At 36.2% G+C, this 20,203-nt stretch overlaps 1 protein-coding gene across 3 annotated transcripts in view; it reads left to right on the plus strand.

Moving 5' to 3' along the window:
- Window positions 1-20,203, plus strand: part of dennd2da (DENN/MADD domain containing 2Da) — a 24,706-nt gene continuing 4,503 nt past the window's right edge. Inside the window, exons 1-14 of one of the 3 annotated variants that reach the window (XM_079827195.1) lie at window positions 1-414; window positions 5,833-5,889; window positions 6,065-6,136; window positions 6,285-6,368; window positions 8,254-8,349; window positions 9,153-9,328; window positions 13,245-13,357; window positions 13,448-13,517; window positions 13,785-13,862; window positions 14,659-14,799; window positions 18,563-18,711; window positions 18,813-18,984; window positions 19,078-19,128; window positions 19,237-19,318. In XM_079827195.1, coding sequence (XP_079683321.1) covers window positions 5,841-5,889; window positions 6,065-6,136; window positions 6,285-6,368; window positions 8,254-8,349; window positions 9,153-9,328; window positions 13,245-13,357; window positions 13,448-13,517; window positions 13,785-13,862; window positions 14,659-14,799; window positions 18,563-18,711; window positions 18,813-18,984; window positions 19,078-19,128; window positions 19,237-19,318 — 1,333 coding nt within the window. In that variant the 5' untranslated portion in view covers window positions 1-414; window positions 5,833-5,840. Of the gene's footprint in view, window positions 415-3,692; window positions 4,961-5,180; window positions 5,890-6,064; window positions 6,137-6,284; window positions 6,369-7,527; window positions 7,714-8,253; window positions 8,350-9,152; window positions 9,329-13,244; window positions 13,358-13,447; window positions 13,518-13,784; window positions 13,863-14,658; window positions 14,800-18,562; window positions 18,712-18,812; window positions 18,985-19,077; window positions 19,129-19,236; window positions 19,319-20,203 lie in introns of those variants that run through there. The other 2 variants (XM_079827194.1, XM_079827196.1) reach the window with 2 other exon arrangements.

The raw sequence follows: 20,203 nt of genomic DNA on the forward strand, positions 1-20,203 counted from the left end.
AGTGTTTGAAACGAGGAAATCCCCTCACTGCTGTAAGTCAGTCCGCTTCGGTTCTTCTGTTGCATGAACACTTCCTCTAAGTGAAAGCAGAAGCGGCAAAGTAATTCAAGACTCGTACACCAAAGCAAACACACGCAAAGCAGTTGTATAGTGACTGGGAGAGGACAAAGGCAGTGAAAAGAATCACATAGTGAGGAGATGACTAGTTCCAGGTGGTTCAAGAGAAAATAAATAGAAGGAAAAAATAGAAATAGAAGAAACTGGTTCAGCAGGTAGACCGGCATGGGACGTCTTTTTTCTGTGGACCTGTTTGCTAACACACTGAGGTGATGTGGTAAATATTTAATCAAATCAAACCGAGGATTTCCAACCTTCTTAAGCTACAAATCGGAGGCACAGGAGCGAGTTTGCAAGGTAAGTCACCTTGAACACACTGTGTTTCTGTCCTACAATGCGTATCGTTTGATGTCCCGTAATGCTTGCTTTCATTTCGTAGAAACACCTGTTAGACGTCGGTTCACAGCATGAAAGCTATTGTAAGTTAGCAAGATGTGTTTGAAACTGATAAACAGGAAACATTAAGGAAATGCATAGTTAACCTCTATTGAAATACCAAAAAATGTAGAGGCAGTTATTGTGTGTGTGTATATATATATATATATATATATATATATATATATATATATATATATATATATATATATATATATATATATATATATATATATATATATATATACACACACACACACACACACACACACACACATTCTATATCTTGTCAGTGTGAAGTTTTTATCTGCACAAACACTCTGTTTAAAGGCAATTTATGAAAATTTTCCATGCAAAATTTAATATTTGCCTATTTTATGTATTGCATTTCAGTAGAAACTGTCTGTTGAAAGACTCGTCAAACAAGAAAAGTCAAACAAGAAAAGTGACTGATCCAACGGATCTATAAAAACATTATATATATATATATATATATATATATATATATATATATATATATATATATATATATATATATATATATATATATATATATATAAAGCTTTATAACTATGTTTTACTTATAGATGACTCTCACCACAATCTTTTTTAATTTCCTGTGGTGAGAACAGCACAAATTCAACAACTTCCTCTTAAAGGGATAGTTCATCCAAAAAAAAAAAATCCTGTCATTATTTATTCACTCTCAAGTTATTCTAAACCTGTATGAATGTCTTTCTTGTGCTGAACACAAAAGAAGATATTTTGAATGTGGGTAACCAAACAGTTTCTGGTCCCCATTGACTTTTACAGTTTTTTCCTCTATACTAAGTCAATGGGGACCAGAAACTGTTTGGTTACCCACATTCTTCAAAATAGATTTTGTGTTCAAGAAAGTACTTCATGCAGGTTTAGAACAACTTGAGGGTGAATAAATGATGACAGAATTTTCAGATTTTTTTTGTGTGTGTTTTTGTAGCTCACTGTACATTGTAGTGAACTAAGAGGATTATTTACATAATGTTGCATGATCCCAGATACCATTTTCGCATAATATTCTTGCTAGCATGTCCAAATATGAAAGCTTGTTTCTTTACATTATTTAAAACTAAGAAAAATAAGAAAGAAACACAGAGTAACTTGATTCAAGTACTGCATTGCCCTCTAGAGGTTGGTTCTGTTTTAGTGTTTCGTGAAGTAGTAAAATGATTAGTCCATCCTTCTGCTAGATCTGAAAGGTAGTAAGTGATTATTGTTGTCAAAGAATATACTGATCTGGTCATTTTATGACTTGTGCCAAAAGAAAAACAACACTAGGGTGTAATGAAAGAATTATGTCTTGCCCTTACGAAAAATAACCATGGTTTTATTATAGTAAAAGTGTAGTAACCATGTTTTTTTGGCTAATTGATTACCATTTATATAACCACAGTTTTAACACAAATACCATGGTTAATTTGTGGCTACCATGGTTTAACTACAATAACCATGTTTTTTTGGTTTTATTTGTAGTAAAACCATGGTTCATTTTTGTAAGGGTACAAGCAGGATATTCACACACACACACACACACACACACACACACACACACACACACACACACAGCGCCAAATTGTACCTACATTTGCCCCTGCCGCGCTGAACAACAGCCCTCCTGTACAGAAAGGAAAAAATATAATTAAATAATAACCTGCTTTAAGGTAAGGGTGTGTACCGGACACGTGTCGATGCTTGTCTGCTGACTTACATCACATACACCACTGCTTCCACAGTCAATGTAAAGCCCTTCTCAAATGCCAATTCAGTTTGTGTCTTGGTTTATAGTTCTGTGCTAAGTGAAATCTGCATGCATTTACATGCACTTTAAAAGCTCAATGTCAGTCGGACCTAAATCGTCCCAGTTTTGTAAACAGGCTTTTGTAACTCGTCTTCGTCCAGCATGGTGTTCTGCGCATGTTCAGAAAGCCAGCGGCGACGCACAACAATATTTACTGAGCCCCTAATATCCTCCTGGGCTGGGACACAGGAATAGACTTTTGTCAACTGTAGTGCACATTATATTTTAGCAAATCTCTCTGACACCATACATGTCACAGTTCGGATGTCCTGTAAAGAGGGCTTTTCAGAAATAGGCCCACCAAATGTTTGTCCATGTTTCACCATGACAGCAATTTCTCCTTGGTCTTTAAAATGACTAGTGATCAAGTTTAGCACTCTTTTGTCATAAATGAACTCCTCAGGATATGACAACCCCTAATCAAAATATTACTTTTTGTTACAAAACAGGGCATTGATTTCATACATGTCACTGCCATTTTGGGAGACACGTGAATAGGGAAATAAATTGTATATCAATAGCATATTCCTATGAAATAATAGGCTACATATTATTATGAAAATGTTGCTAATTATTACACCCATTATTACACTTCTTTTTCATTACATGTTGCCCCAAGAACATTAATATGCAAATTAGATATTGTATTGAATGGGACTACCCATTTATGGCCATTTTATCCACATATCAAATCATTCCATGTGTTGTCATTCATTCCATGCTCTGTAAGGTTCAGAATCCAGCTTAATTATATTTGTATAACTTAAAAGTGGAGTCTGTTGTGTTACATAGTTAAATTATGTTCTAAGAACGTTTCGCTAATGTTCCCATTAAGTTGTGAAAACGTTATTTCTGAAAGTTCTCTGAAACCATCAAGTAGTAACCGTTAGAGGAGCGTCCAACTAAAATGTTCAGAAAAACGTTCCATGAACAAGCATTTTGTGCTAACATTTTGAGATCCATTGAACGAACATTAACATTACTGGAAGAATGTTTGTTGAGAGGCTTTGAGAGACCCTTGCCAAAGTTCTCAGAACGTTCCCTGTTAGCTGGGGAAGAGCTGTAGGATAAATAACAGCTGTATAGTGGGAAAAGATGTCATCTACTGTCTCACCACATTCATTACATGATGAATGGCCTTTAATTTTGAATAATGAGAGAGTGAGAATGAGTGGTGAGTGAATGAATGGAAGAGTAAATGATTGATTGATGTTTGAAGGAGTCAAGGAAGAGAATCCCTTTCCCAGCAATCAGCAGTTCTGATCTGAGCCATAAAGGACAGAAAAACAGGATTCTCTGACACCTTCATTTTTCCAAACATCTTTATTTAGCCATCAGTGATTTGACTAAATTCTATTATAATAAGAGATCTTGGTCAAAAATGGAGGAAAATTTCTGAACTGCACTGAAATTATGGCACCCAACAACAACGCCACTGTCTGAATCTGAAATAACATAAAGGAGCTCCTTAAAGTCCAAATCTACTCTAGGTTTGAACAACATATAAAAGTCATGAAGTGCATCCTCAAAATATTCCCACATAACTGCTGAGACGGAGTCACTGGGGCAACAGGAAGACCTACTGCTGACCTGAGGTCATCCTGTGGGGAATACAGTAAGCTATAAAAAGACCCGGAGTATACTAACGGCCACGTCTTACACGAAAACATGGCAATAAATGTATGGGAGAGGACGGGGGTTCTAGTTGGGAATAAACATGAGCTTTACAGAACTTGATACAAAGCAAATGAACTATTTATATGAATTAGTCATTAAATTATTATTAACAGTGTTAATAATACAGCGACTATGTTTCAGGCAGTTTTGCGACTATATTTTTAAAACAATATTTTGTTAAATGATACACCATTGTTTAGGTTAATTTGAACAAAAGTACAGTGAAAACTAATACTGTGAAATATTATTATTTTGCTTTAATATATTTTAAAATGTAATTTATTCCTGTGATGCAAAGCTGAATTTTCAGCATCATTACTTCAGTCTTCAATATCACATGATCTTTCAGAAATCATTCTGATATGCTGATATGGTGATATTATCAGTTGAAAACAGTTGTTCCGCATTCTTTAATGAGTACAAAGTTCAAATAATCAGCATTCATTTGAAATGTAAATATTTTGTAACATTAGAAATGTCTTTACTGTCACTTTTGATCAATTTAAAAGTAAAAGTAAAAAGTAATAATACATTTTTTTTGAGTAGCCTATTCCAGTAAAATTATTGCCTGATTAAATGAAAATATAACATGATGTATTTCCCCAATGTAGGTTTTTACAGATTTTTTTCTGTTACATTATTAGTGTACAAACACAGCATTTATATAAAACTACTCCAATGAAGATTATTTTAACAAGCCATGGCTTACATTAAAGTTGGCCCTTACCCTTACTCTCTAAAGCCACCACAAGTCTGATACTTCCTGTGGTAAAGTGACCTTAGAAGTGTGAAAGTGTTGCTGATTAAAGTGCTGCGGTATGTCAGCAAAAGCAGTTCAAACTTTCATTTCATTTTGTTAAGCTTCCTCTTTTAACTGGTGCATGGTTAACCCCTCCGGTTCGAACCTGCCCGCTCTAAGCGGGACTCGAACCCGGGTCTCTTGAGATCAGAGGAGTGAGGTTTACTCGAAAGGCGACTACTAGCTGACCTCAGTTACACTCATCCCCCTAAACCTCACTCCCATCCCCGGTCACAGCACCAGTGTAACCCCTCCTGTTCGAACCTGCCAGCTCTAAGCAGGACTCGAACCCCGGTCCGCCAGCATGAGAGTCGGACGCTCTAACAAAAGGCTGTAACCCCTAGCATCAGTCGCTAGAGTGTCTCTTGAGATCAGAGGACTGAGGTTTACTCGCACAGCGACTACTAGCTGGCCTTCGTTACACTCATCCCCCTAAACCTCACTCCCATCCCCGGTCACAGCACCAATGTAACCCCTCCTGTTCGAACCTGCCAGCTCTAAATGGGACTCGAACCCGGGTCCGCTGGCATGAGAGTTAGGCACTCTAACAAGGTGGCAAAAGGCTGCAACCCCTAAAGTAGCGTCAGTCGTTAGAGGGTCTCTTGAAATCAGATGAGTGAGATTTACTCGCACAGCGACTACTAGCTGGCCTCCGTTACACATGGGCATGATGTATTTGTGATGAACTTTCCATAAAATAGGAATATGGAATATCTCATAAATGTAATAGGAGGCCTTGGCTCGAGGTTAATCGTGTCTCTGATCTCTGCACACCTGCGACGTCTTACTGACGAACAGTTGCTGAGTTAATATTTACTCAAGAATATGGACTATGACCTTGGTCCTCGGGGAAAAAACAATGGAAGTTTCTCACATTTAAGGAACGACGACATAACACAAGGCACGGTTTTCTCTGAAATATCTTTTGATAAATTCCAATTAATTTTCTTGCTTTATATTACCCGAGATAACGAATAGCTATTGCACTCTGGAACTTGATGAATAAGTGTGTTCATGTTTTTTGTAGGTGACACAATGGCATCATCCAGGAGAACGTGGATGTTCTCCTCTTTGCGTTCTAAGAGTAAGTAGAGTTTATGAATTTAAATCAATTTTAATGCATACAGGTAGTATTCTTCATTTTTTATTATTAATATGTATGATAATAGCAGTAAAAGGTGCTCCAAATCACAATATTCTCACATTCAAGGTCAAGAAAAGATTCCTGATCTTTTCATTTGTCTCTTTGACTACTATAGCTAGACTGGATGATGGGGAAAATCCTTTCAGAAAGAGATTATTTTCTTCTTTCAGAGGTGATCGACGTGAACGTGAGTCGCTCATTTTGCACACCTTTCTTTACCTAGCCAAATGCTCTCTGCTTTGTAAATAGACTGCCAGGCTAAAAGAGAAGCGTACAGATGAATTAGCACAGTTTAAGCAATAGCACAAAGTTCAGCTGTCTGTCTTGGCCTACAGAAAGGTCTCAAGGACTAGAAGATGGTGTCTCTGACATAGATAAGATACGGAGTTTCTCAGATGGAGGACTTGAGACCAACAAAGGTAAGACTTTCACCTTTTGAATTTGTTTGACTTTCATGCCAATGCATTCGTTCCGTCCTGTCCGTTTGGGCTAGTCATGATATGTGCTAGGTCAATTCACACCGCACAGACGAAAACATGTTTGCTGGATCGTGTGGTACCCCAGTCGGCGTCTGTTGGAGTTGGTCAGGGTTTGTTTTCACCCAACTGAACATGTTCAATCAGCGTTTGTCTGTGTCTGTTGGGGCAGTGTGAACATGATGACAGTCATTTTTCATAAAATTATAAATCCAGTGGCCAACTTGTTTGTCGGTGTTGGTTGCCGTTTGGTCTGTGCGGTGTGAATTTGCCTATGAGCCGGCTAATTCATAAAGCACTTATGGTCAATATACACTGTAAACAAACCTACATAAGACTACATAAAATGAGTCTATAACTCCTAAGCATATAATGAGGGGATGGAACAACATGCCTTTTTGTGGATTCCTATACCAAAGTATCACCCTAAGTGAAGCTAGCAGATAGGACAACACAAGTAGGCTATTATTAACTTAGAAACTTTATTTAACCAGGTAAAACACTCACTGAAAATTTATTTTACAAGAGACACCATAGGCAAGAAGACAGCAAATGTCATTTGAATGAATAATCCTCATGTATGAAATACATTGATATTTCATAAGGAAAAAGAAAAGAATAAAATAATGTTGAATGTCAGTATTTTTATAAACCACATGCAACATCTGAGCGAAAAAAATACATTTATACACTTAAAAAACTGTATAATGCACCTAAATGCAATTAAGAGCAGAGAAAACAAGCAATTCCCACTAAAAATGAGTCATCGTGTTTCAAAAGCTCAGAACGTTTGAATCTTTAGTGATTCTCCTCTGATCGGCTCTTCACTTCACTGACTCGGTTCGTTCGAACAATTCAATAAATCAGTTACAATGATTCAAACGTTAGTTTGAGTCCTCTGTAGTTTTTTCACTTTCGTTTTCTTTTAGTTTTTTCCTGGTATTTGTTTAAAGTAATCTACTTATCACTATGTTTTCGATTACGTTTTATATACTAGGCTTGTTTGTACTTCTCTCTTACAGTCTAGTGATTCACAAACGCTTTGCGAATAGGTTCGACTGAACATCCGTGAACAAATGATTCGCAACTCGCGAATCAGCAGGAGGCATACATGCTGGCTGCGCGCCGCACAGACACTCATTCTCGGTTGTACCGTGATCTTGCGCCGTCCGTGGGAAAGACCGCCGTGAGACCACGACATAAATATTTACGCAAAGAGATTCGAACATGAACGGAATTACTAATGTCAAAAGAAGAGCAACGAAGGCAAACTCGCGTAAACACCGGAGTAAGTGCAATCATATTATGCTTGAGTGACTCTGTATAATGTAAATTACAAGATTGTTTTTAAATATGTATGTTATTTTTAATTAAGCCTAACTATGTCCTATCTATCTATCTATCTATCTATCTATCTATCTATCTATCTATCTATCTATCTATCTATCTATCTATCTATCTATCTATCTATCTATCTATCTATCTATCTATCTATCTATCTATCTATCTATCTATCTATCTTCAGTTAGGTTGGTGCTGGTATGACTGGTTGAATAGTTGCTGTCACAATATTGTATAAGGGATATTGATGTTTGATTAGCTGGCATGTGGAAAGATTCTTAACAAAGCAGGTTTTGCGAGACTGTGGTGTTTAGAAATATATATATGTTGAGGAACTTCTGAAAACAGTCTCGTGGGAACGAATAAATTACATTTGTTGAAATTACAATTTACACTACAGCTGTGAAAACCAACATATTTGCCTAATAAAGCGAATAAGCAAATGTGCAATTGAATAATTGTTGTGTTTTGTACTGTTATTTCTCAGGTGTCTTTCTTCCAGGTGAAGATCAACAAGACGTGGGAGCAATGAAGAGGTTCAGTACCTTATTTACATCCTTCCGTGGGAAAGGCAACAAAGACAGTGAGGAAACGTTATTTAAGTTTTGCTTTATAATCTTTACAAACACATATCTAGCTACTGAATTTAATGTTTTAAGCTCTTTCTCTTATACATTCAGTTGAATAATACACTATTTATGTTTTAAGTGCCAAAAAGCCATTTTAATGAATGCACAACAAACGTTGTTATCTTTAGCTGTGGTCACTTGCTTTATATTGCATATAAAAGTAGTTAACCTTGTCAAAACATTTCACCATGACTCATTCTCCAGTCTCGTAGTGTACATAGGGCAAAATGCCTAAAAGAATTAGAGTCTTTCGAACTGGTTTCGACTTGATTTGCTTGTAATGTGCTGTCCATTTAAAATTAATTTATGAAGTCACGAGGAAGTTCACAAAGTCACACAATTTGCATCTGTTCTTTAGTACACTTCTTGTCTTTTCAGTTACGAGCAGAGGGTTTTGTTCTGTTGTGTATAGAAAGGCACATTGAGGGTTTCAATGGTGAGGCAAGTCAAGCTCCAACAAGACTTTCTGACTTAGTGGACTGCTGTGGTATTCCAGTCAGCTTTGTTTGCTCTCTGTTGGGGGAGGCTGCCAAAAAGCAGGCTCAAAAGGAAATGTTGAGGAAATTCACAGAGGAGCTCCATCTTTCTCATCTCTTAATTTGTCTGGTTCAGCGTTTCAAGCGCTGTTTCTGAAGAGCCACATTTTTTTAATACGTTAAAAAATAAACAGTTGTTTTTTGTAGTATTTCCTCTGCGTTGACATGAAAACAGCCTCAGTAAATATATCACAGAAGCTAACGTATGTGTGTTTTTGTAGGATCTAGTAAGGAACCAGATCTACCTGCTAACACAGAGATCTCTCCCGTGGAAGAAAAGGCCAAGGAGCAGCGCTACGCTAGCGGGCAATTCTTCTTCGAATATCTGGTGGTGGTTCGGCCTAAGAAGAACAAAGATGGGATATATGAGCCACAGATCATCTATCAGTTCCCTAAGGTGACACAAACAAACCATGTGCTCTGCATGCAGGCACATGTTGCCTATATAACTGCAGCGGTGAAAACTAACATCTTTGGCTAAGAACGTTTATAAGCAACCGTGATTAGTTATTAGTGCATTTCTGGGAACTTTTCTGAGCTTTCTTACTCTTTAGTACTTTCATAGCATTGTATTAGCAACTATTTCTATTCATTAACAATTGAATACATTTATACATTTTGGTAATACTTTATTTTACAGTGTCCTTGTTACACAAGTTACATGTGGTTACTCTAGTAATAACTATAAATTATGCATAATTACATGCATAAACCAAACCCTCGTCCTAACCCTTACCCTAAATTATTTATTAATTATTATAATTATAATTACACTGTAGACACCTTTGACATAAAAATAAGGAATATGTTACAACAGATCATGACCCACATTCCCAGCTAACGGAAAGTTATCAGAATTTTGGTTAACGCTCCTGCAAAGTTTTGAACAAACATGCTTCCAGTAATAATAGAACGTTCCTTCAAAGTTATCTGGCTACTAATAATGTTAGCACAAAAAATTAGACATCGTTCATGGATTTTTTTTTTCTAAAAACTTTCAGCTGGACGGTCGTCTAAATTTTTTTCCCAGAATGTTCAGAACAATCAAATATGTATTTGGCATGTGACGGTATCAAATTTTCATGTTGCGATTAATTGCTGAAGCTTTTATCACGGTATACGGTATTATCACGATATTGAAATAAGTTGCAAAAAAGTGTTGTCATACTATAACAGGTTTAATAACTTTATTATAACAAAAAGAACCAAACATTTAAGTACAATAAATCAATACACAAAAATGTAAAAAGTAAACAAATATTTAAAACAGATTAAAGTACAAAAGAATTATAAAGAACAATAGGTAACACTTTACAATAAGGTCTCACTAGTTAATGCATTAACATTAACAAAGAGCGCATAGCTACATTTTTACAGAAGTTATTATTCTTTGATAACGTTATTTAAAAAAAGCAACTGTTAGTTAGTGTTAGCTCAGGTCCATTAAATAATACAGTTACAACTTTTGATTTTTTAAATGATGCAATTTACATTTAACTAAGATTAATAAATGCTTTAGAAGTATTTGTCATTGTCAGTTTGTTAATGAATGAACTAATGTTAAATAATGGAGCCTTATTGTAAAGTGTGTGACTGAACAATAAAGAATCAGAACATATTCAAACAATATCTAGAGCATGTAATCTAGTTCAGATTAAAATATAAAATGTTTAAGTTTGAAAATGAATAGCCTTAAGTCTTTAAGTATTAAGTATTTGGTGATGTGATGAGCTCCATAGCGAATACAGAAATCTGAATGGCTGTGTGAGTGTTTTGTTTACGAGGATTACCGGGGAAACGGCTGCATTTCTGCTATTCCCTCAGCGCCCTCTGCTGTCAGAAAGTGAATGTGCAGTTTCATTCAGCATCTCCTTCACTCGTTCCGCCACACGCTGCTCATGCACGTTGGGTTTGTTCAGTGATGGGAATAACGGCGTTACAGATAAACGGCGTTACTAACGGAATTATTTGTTTCAGTAACGAGTAATCAAACAAATTACTGTTTCTCCCGTTACAACGCCGTTAGCGTTACTGAGGAAAAAAAATGCGGCGTTAGTCGCGTTACTATAATTGAGCTCACTGAAGCGCTTTTCATCCGAACAGGCTCTCTGTCAGTCGGACCTGCAACTTGTGTGTGTGTGCGCGCGCACTAGCCAATGCGTGTTGGGGGTGGGTGCGGTGGTACACATAACTGATGATGATTGGTGGGTGGGAGACAAGGTTGAAGTTGATAGGTTGAGTTCACACCTATTTTTTTCACGGTCTTTGGTTCACAGACACACACACACACACACACACACACACACCTATGACGCACACGCATATGCACATTCAGCGATGGTCCAACGACTTCAAAGGTAGCGTTCGCAAATTGGAAGTATAAGCGCTACTTTTCCGTCGTTGAGGTGAAAGGTAAAAATATTTAAGTAACGTGCAACTTATGCCCAGGAAGAAAGAGTCTCTCCACGCCGGTGGCAAGTGATTCTGAAGCGCCTCACATCATCATATGCCACAAAATTAGTGGCTAAAAACCCAGGTGATAACGAGCTCCACTACCAAAGGAAAGTATAGTACTGATAATATTTACACAATATTTACACTATAGTAGGCCTACTGATAATATTTACAATAATGCATTGAATTTGATAGGTGTCTCTCACATTGTCCCACAGTAACATTACAATAGTGTACATTAATGTACAATGTTTTATAATAATAATTTATTCTATTTAGTGTCCAATTCATTTAACATATCTAATATTGGGGGCATCCAAGTTATTTGACATATTTTAACATTTGGAGAAAAAAAAAAAAGTAACGCAGTAATTACTTTCCCTGGTAATTAGTTACTTTTATAATGATGTAACTCAGTTACTAACTCAGTTACTATTTGTAAGAAGTAACTAGTAACTATAACTAATTACTTTTTTTAAGTAACGTGCCCAACACTGGGTTTGTTTACATCAGTGCGCGTTCCTCTTTGACGTGTTGTTCGTTTTAAACGGTTGATGGGTAAAGTATTCTTAAAATGCATTCTAAAAATCAGAATAATTCGTAATATATAATTATTCACGGTATTTTGAAGTGCCCACGATAACAATATCGTGCATGTTCATTATTGTGATATATCGTATTACCGTATACCGGCACATGTCTAATATGTATTATTCCCATTATTTTTGCAAAACGCTAAAATGTAATATTCCCTTAACATTCGCATAACCAGATATTTTTTTAAAAAACATTCTAAAAACTTAATGTTTTAAACATTTTCCGAGACAACATTTCATAACCTAATGGGAATGTTAGAAAAATGTTCTTAGAACATATACTTAGCTGGGTTATTTGGAGCTGTTCACATGCATTTTTGCATTCCACCGCATTTCTTTTCCATTGATTTTCTATGTAAACATACCCTAGACTGATGTGTTTGACCATTGCACTCGCATCTTTTGCAGTGTCTCGCACACGACACAGGGTGCGCTTTTAACCGCAAAAAAACACATTCTGTTTGAATGGAGCCTTAGGGTTTTATTAGAAGTTACCTTGTGTCTTCAGGTGTTTATTGAAGATTGTGAAGTTGAAGTTTGGAGTGAAATTTGGCTGTTTAGAATCATATTTTTTTTATAAGGTTTATTGTTTACATTTTTTATTGTGACTCAAACTGTTAATTAAAACTATTAATGCTATATATATATATATATATATATATATATATATATATATATATATATATATATATATATATATATATATATATATATATATATATATATATCAGTATTTAATATAGGCCTAGCTCTTATAAAAAATATAATATGACTAAAGGCCCGTTCACAACAAGGACGATAACTATAAAGATAACGATAAAGATAAAAAATCGTTCTCAGAATTAATGAATAGTTCACACCACAGTGATAACGATAATGGCACAGAGAAACAATATCATTGGAATCACTTTCAGAACATTTTTTCCAGGTGATGAATAATAAAACATGGACAGCCAATCAGAATCCATCCTGCTTTAACAAACTCGAGCATTTAAAGCGGCAGACAAGCACACACTTAGAAAAAACAGAACGATATCTTCCACACTAATATAGTTATCTTTATAGTTATCATCCTTGGTGTGAACGTGCCTTAATTATAGTGAAAAATTATAGTGTAGTATAGTGTACTCATTCATTGTCATTCTGATTAATCAGATCTATATGAATTAATGAAAGAGATGATCATGTAGACATGGGAAATCCTTGCATTTTCTGTCCCTGGTGCATATTAATGTAGTCTTTTTCCCTTTGTAATGAGCACAGAAGGATGGAATGGTGCGATTTCAGAGGGAGGAGGAGGAGAAGACGTTAAAGGCTCTCACACTCTTTTGCTTTCCAGAGGGTGTTAACTGGGCACCCTTAACAGAGTATCCCAGGTACTGTGACTACACACATTATTTCTCTCAGCATGCCCTGCGGAGGCAAAAACGGCATTTTTCATTTTCTCTCTTTTCTCTATTTCACAGTGAAACATTCTCTTTCGTGCTTACAGATGTTGATGGGTCGAGGAAGAATGGATACTGTAGGAGGCTGCTGGTAAATGTTGACTGGACTTCCTTTTACTTTTGCTCATACTCACAGTTAGTGAATTTAACAACTCCCTAACCCTAAGTGTCAAACCTGCATAACAACGTGCTAACACCCACCCACATCACTCTAACAACATACCAACAGGGACATCACCACTTACATTTTCTTCAGAATTTTTTTTAATGCATGAGAAAACACTAAAAAAGTCAAAAACGTTCAAATGCAATTTAAGTGTGTGCTCACTTCTCTTGTTATTGGCCTTTTCTTGTTTAGCCTTATGGGAAGGGTGCCCGTCTGCCTGAGGCCTACTGTATCATCAGTAATTTAGCCTGCTTTGGACTCTTTTCCAAGGTAAAACAGCATCATTTATTGCACAATGTAAATGTCTTTGTACTTCATTGTTTTGATCTGTATTTGAGAAATTTGCCGTTTGTTGTTCTGACTTTGTGTTAATTCAGAGTCTGATAAGCGGGTTGTCTAATGTGCTGAGCTGTCCATTGACCTTAAGGCTTCAATTGTTGGAGAATGTTTTGTTTGTTTAAGCTGAACTTTGTGCAGGTACTTTTTTCGGGGAATGCCCACTCATGACTGGAAATGAGTTTGTTTGTTCAGGACAAACATCAAAGACAAGCTAATGTGATCTTAATGAAATGGACAAGTAGTTTGTAAAGTAGTTGTTGCTTATACTTCAATAATAAATGGTGTTGGTATACTGTATATATTCAGAAATACAAACAAAACAGTAATAGTGTAAATGTGAAGTATTAAAATGGTATTGTTTTCTAATGGAATATATTTTCAAATGTAATTTATTAGTGATTAAGTGTCACATGATCCTTCATGCTGATTGTGTGCTCAATAAATGTAAAAAATATTTTTTTCTTATTATTATCAGGTGAAAATAGCTAGAATATAAATATTTTGTAACATTATAAAAATTTTTACTGTCACCTTTAACAAGTTTAATGTTTTTTTTTTTTTTTTAAAAAGGAAACAAATCTTACTAACCTCAAACATTTGAAGATTAATGTACATTTTAGTTTTTCACCTGTTATTTTCAATGAAAACTGATTATGAGATTTGTTTTTGTCTTTTTCTTGAATCCTGCATTCCCTGCATTGTTTAATCTGTCTGCTTAATATTTTAGATTTTCGATGAGGTGGAGCAACGGAGAAAGATCTCCATGGCGATGATTTACCCATTTATGCAGAGCCTGAGGGAGGCAGCTTTTCCTGCCCCTGGACACACTGTTAATATCAAAAGCTTTATTCCAGAAAGAGGCACTGAGGTAAGAACTAGAGATAAAACTACAATTTGTCTGAATGACTAGAGAGTCTTAAAGGAATAATTCACCCAAAAATGAAAATTCTGTCATTATTTATTCACCCTCAAATTGTTCTAAACGTGTATGAATTTCATTCTTGTACTGAACACAAAAGGAGATATTTTGAAGAATGTGGGTAACCAATCAGTTTCTGGTCCTCAATGACTTCCATAATATTTTACTTTTTAGTAAAATTTTACTTTTTTAGTTTTGTTTTTTTTCTTCTATAACTATGAAAGTCAATGGAGACCAGCAACGTTTTGGTTACCAACATTCTTTAAAATATCATATTTTGTATTGAAGAGAAGAAAAAAATTCATGCAGGTTTAGAACAACTTGAGGGTGAATAAATGATGACAGAATTAAATTTTTTGCCTGAACTATCCCTTTAAGGAAGCCTTTATAGTCATGCTCATCATGCATGTTTCCTATGAGTATTTTTCTTGCATAGATATATAGCTGGACAGAGAGGCATCCTTCAGTCATCCCTGTCCATTTTTTTATTCTAATAATATGCTTAATAATGGAAATGCCACCTGGCTAATATTAGGGTGACTCCTTATAGAATGGTGCAGGGAGTGTTTAAGCCTGATCCTGAGATTGTATTATTTGGAAATTCTGTCTCTCTGTCAGACTATAATGTCTCTGTACAAAGTACCATTATCTACGGAATGATTATTGCTAAGAGCATCATTCTAAGACTCTGGAAATCCGTTGATGTTCCTCAGTTTAAGACCTGGTTGACCTATATTACTGGAATATTGCACATGCCGGTATGGAATTATGGGTAATCTTGATACATTTTACAATATATGGCAACCATTTCTGGATCATCTTAACCAGTTTAACACTGACTCTTATCAGTAATGGAGAGCATAGTATGCTGTCTGCCCTGCCCTACGAAGTGCTTGTTTGTTTGTGGTTTATCACTGAAACTGCAAATACGCCCTGGCTGATCTTAGTTCCCTTTTTGTTTTGTGTTTTTACTTTTTGGTTTATTTATCTTTTTTTATTAATGGATGAGTATGATGATAATAATTATTTACAATTTATATTATTATAACTATTATATTATAATTTATTGATTTGTATATATATTTTTTTGAATGCGTCTTTTCTTTAACCTTTTTGTAAAATGTTAAAATCCTAATAAAAATACTATAAAAATAAAAATAAAAAAAAGAATGGTGCAGGGAGGAAGTACGTTTGTAAGCTAATTCCCGTAAAAGAGTTAGCAGTTATGCTTGAAATAAGGTCTGTGGTGAACACAATCTCAAGATATTTTCACATTTTATTCTACGATATAAAATACATCAGTAATATGGTGCTATACATACATCAGGTGATGCTAACTTCTGGGTTGGCCTATTTAAATATGTTATCACTGCAGCACTCTACTGTGCATGAACACCTTTTTTTGCCACACTTTTAGTCCTGAAATAGTTGACTCACACAACCAATGTGTTTATTTGCAAGATATGACGTGTGGAGGCAGTGTCGGGCAAAGCAGCAGTTGCTACACTTTCCATTTCCACTGTATTTACAGCAGTTGAGTCAACAGCAAAACTTAAAAACTGCTATTAGCCTAGCATTTCCAACCAAAAAGGGAAAAAAGGAAGAGGAAATTAAATGAGGGTGTAAAATCATGCAAGAGAATAAAAGTTGGTTTTCCATGTTTTTTTTCCCAGTAATTATAAACCATAGAGCGTTAATTACAGTACATTAAAGGAGGAGTAAAGTAATACATCTCTAATTCCAAACAAGCAGACAGGCAGGCAGAGACATGCTATCCACAAACAATCCACTGTCAGAGCAGCACGAAATTGAAGTAAGTGAAGTAATAGCTCAAGGGAAAGGGTCAAAGATAAGCTGCTTGATGCTTTGTACAAACTTGACTTGGTTCTGCTTGAATTTCTCCTCCAGCATAGTTTCTATGTAACATTCCATTCAAGTGACCTGCACATACCTTACACTATGATAACATCTATCTATCTATCTATCTATCTATCTATCTATCTATCTATCTATCTATCTATCTATCTATCTATCTATCTATCTATCTATCTATCTATCTATCTATCTATCTATCTATCTATCTATCTATCTATCTATCTATCTATCTATCTATCTATCTATCTATCTATCTATCTATCTATCTATCATCTATCTATCTATCTATCTATCCTATATTGCCAAAAGTATTGGGACACCCCTACAAATCACTGGACTCTAGAGCAGTGGAGACGTGTTCTCTGGAGTGACGAATCACGCTTCTCTGTCTGGCAATCCGATGGACGAGTCTGGGTTTGGCGGTTGCCAGGAGAACGGTACTCATCTGACTGCATTGTGCCAAGTGTAAAGTTTGGTGGAGGGGGATTATGGTGTGGGGTTGTTTCTCAGGGGTTGGGATTGGCCCCTTAGTTCCAGTGAAAGAAACTCTTAATGCTTCAGCATACCAAGACATTTTGGACAATTTCATGCTCCCAACTTTGTGATGGCCCCTTCCTGTTCCAACATGACTGCACACCAGTGCACAAAGCAAGGTCCGAAGACATGGATGAGCGAGTTTGGTGTGGAGGAACTTGACTGGCCTGCACAGAGTCCTGACCTCAACCCGATAGAACACCTTTGGGATGAATTAGAGCGGAGACTATGAGCCAGGCCTTCTCGTATAACATCAGTGCCTGACCTCACAAATGTGTTTCAAGAAGAATGGTCAAAAATTCTCATAAACACACTCCTAAACCTTGTGGAAAGCCTTTCTAGAAGAGTTGAAGCTGTTATAGCTGCAGAGGGTGGGCCAACTCCATATTAAACCCTACGGATTAAGAATGGGATGTCATTAAAGTTCATATGCATGTAAAGGCAGGCGTCTCAACTTTTGGCAATATAGTGTATCTGTCTCTCCATCCATCCATCCATGCATGCATCCATCCATCCATAAGCTACTTTAAAACTTTTTTTTTAAATCAATGTTGTATTTAGCGCAGCAAAAAACAGTTATGCTGAAAACATCAAGCGTTAACATTTTACACTAAATACAACTAAACTAACTCAATTTATATTACTGTATTGAAAACATTATTTAGCAATGATTCAAATAAATCAGTAGCTCATTGGGTAAACCATCAGAACAAACTCATTTTCTAAAGACGAATCCGATTCTTATTGCCTCTTGTCACTCAGTAAGACAAAGTCACAAACACAGTCACAAAGAAAACGCTTAATTTAGTAGCATCACTACTTTTAGTTATCCCTAATGAAATATATTCCTTTAACAAAATATTGAAGCAAACAAACTTTTTGGAGGTGCACGTTAAAGGGGCTATATGCGTTTTTCTGAAATTTAAACTCGCGACTGACACCTGTGGCCAAAAAACAGAACTGCTCTTATTTTCTGCTCGCTCTCGCAGCGGTGGTGACGTCACATCCGCAGACAGCGCGGGAAAAGACGACCCGCCAGAAAATAGGAAAAATAGGATACAGGCTTATAGGTGCACCCACTGTGAGCGGACAAGGTGTCAATATGCTCATCAGGAGATGTTTGAGTCATAAATGGTAAAATAAAAAGGCTATTGTTACGTTTATTTTGGGGAAAAAGTTGCATATAGCCCCTTTAAGGAAAAATACCTTTTTAAAAAAGAATATAACTGCACACTCACTTAAAAGTTCTTTTTTTATAATAAAATATCTACCTATAATAAAGTATACATTTATCTCTCTATAGATCATCAGTTTGACTCGTCCGACAGACTCCTGGCTGGAGCATGTAGATTTCAGCACATTGTTCAGATGCCTGTCAGATGAGGCAGTGCTCAAGGTCTTTGCAGCTGCTGTACTTGAGCGGAGGATCATCTTTATCGCTGAGGAGCTTGGGTACTTAAACAAACATACATGCACACACACGCACACAGGTTTTAGGTATTGCTTCGATTTATATGTATAACATTGATCAAACCCATACGATCTGTCTGCAGGACATTATCTCAGGTCATCCACGCAGTGGCTGTTCTCCTGCATCCGTTCATCTGGCAGCACACGCTCATTTCCATCGTTCCCGAGATCCTAATCGACGTCATCATGGCACCCACACCATATCTGCTGGGTGTCCAGAAACGCTTCGCAGATCAGGTCACTGACCAGACTGAGGTGAGTGACCAGACTCCCGACACAGTTAAAACATTATAAGCTATTTACATTTCAAACCCTGCAAGCTGACATATGAATTCATCTACTCACCAGCTGCTTGTTGTTGACTTGTCAGAAGGCAGGAAGGAGACATTTATCAAGTGTGTAAGTTCATGTTCCCATTTTAGAGGACATCTTTTATTTTGTTGCCATGAAAAGGGACTGATGAATGTAGTGTGGGTGTGACTGTTGTTGAAATGTTTCTCCAAACAGATGGGAGATGAGGACACAATATTACCTCACAAACTCAAAGACGAAATCAAGCAGGCCCTCAGTGCCAAAAATGAGAAATCAAGTAAGTCACTTTTTTGTATTCTACTTTATATTTAGTGGAGTTTGCTTAGGCAAGCTTTTTTTTTTTTTCTTCTCTCATTGCTCATACGACACCATGAAGTCAAGATTGACTATTCTTATTTTTATGGAATATTGCATTATTTATTATAAATTATTTATCTGTGCACATTCATATGCCATCATAATCATTAATCAAAATAACTTCCCCTCACTCTTACTGGTGTGAGGGCGGGACATCCGGTCACTCGCGTGACATCGCAGCAATAGCAAATCACAACCATCCAATGATCCAATCAATTTCCAATGGACAAAATCAAGTCACAACAGGGAAGAAAACACTACCGCAACATTCATGCCGACTTTGCCAGCTAAGTATTAGCTCGGATGGACATTTTTCGGCCCATCTAATGGACGTCTTGTGGACCATTCAAGTGCTCAATCACTTCTACATGTGAAGACCGGGTTATTTAACTGACTTGATTTTTGTCATTCAGCAAAATAAACTGATCTTTATTCAAGCAATTTCGTTCATTAGAGTTATATTTCCAATAGTCAAATTCTCTGAACATGTCCAAATACGCGATCTTTGATCATATTTCAAGTTAGAAAATAATTATAAAGCAGCTAAAGATAAATGATGAAAAACATGTATGACTAGTTCAACCCCGAGTCTTTCGTTCATTTGTCATGTGACACACGCAATGAACAAAAAAATCAGCGTGGATGGTGGCGCGTAAAATTCCATTGTTTGTGCTACAGACATGAATTAACAAATATTGCAAAAAAGGAGGATATGCATTGACATCACTTTCCGGGTGATCACTTATATCAGCATTTTGTAGATTTTCGTATCGTCCAGCCCTAAAACTTGTATAACATCCAATCA

This window comes from Gobio gobio (assembly GCF_949357685.1).
Source record: "Gobio gobio genome assembly, chromosome: 10".
Classification (NCBI taxonomy): Eukaryota; Metazoa; Chordata; class Actinopteri; order Cypriniformes; family Gobionidae; genus Gobio; species Gobio gobio.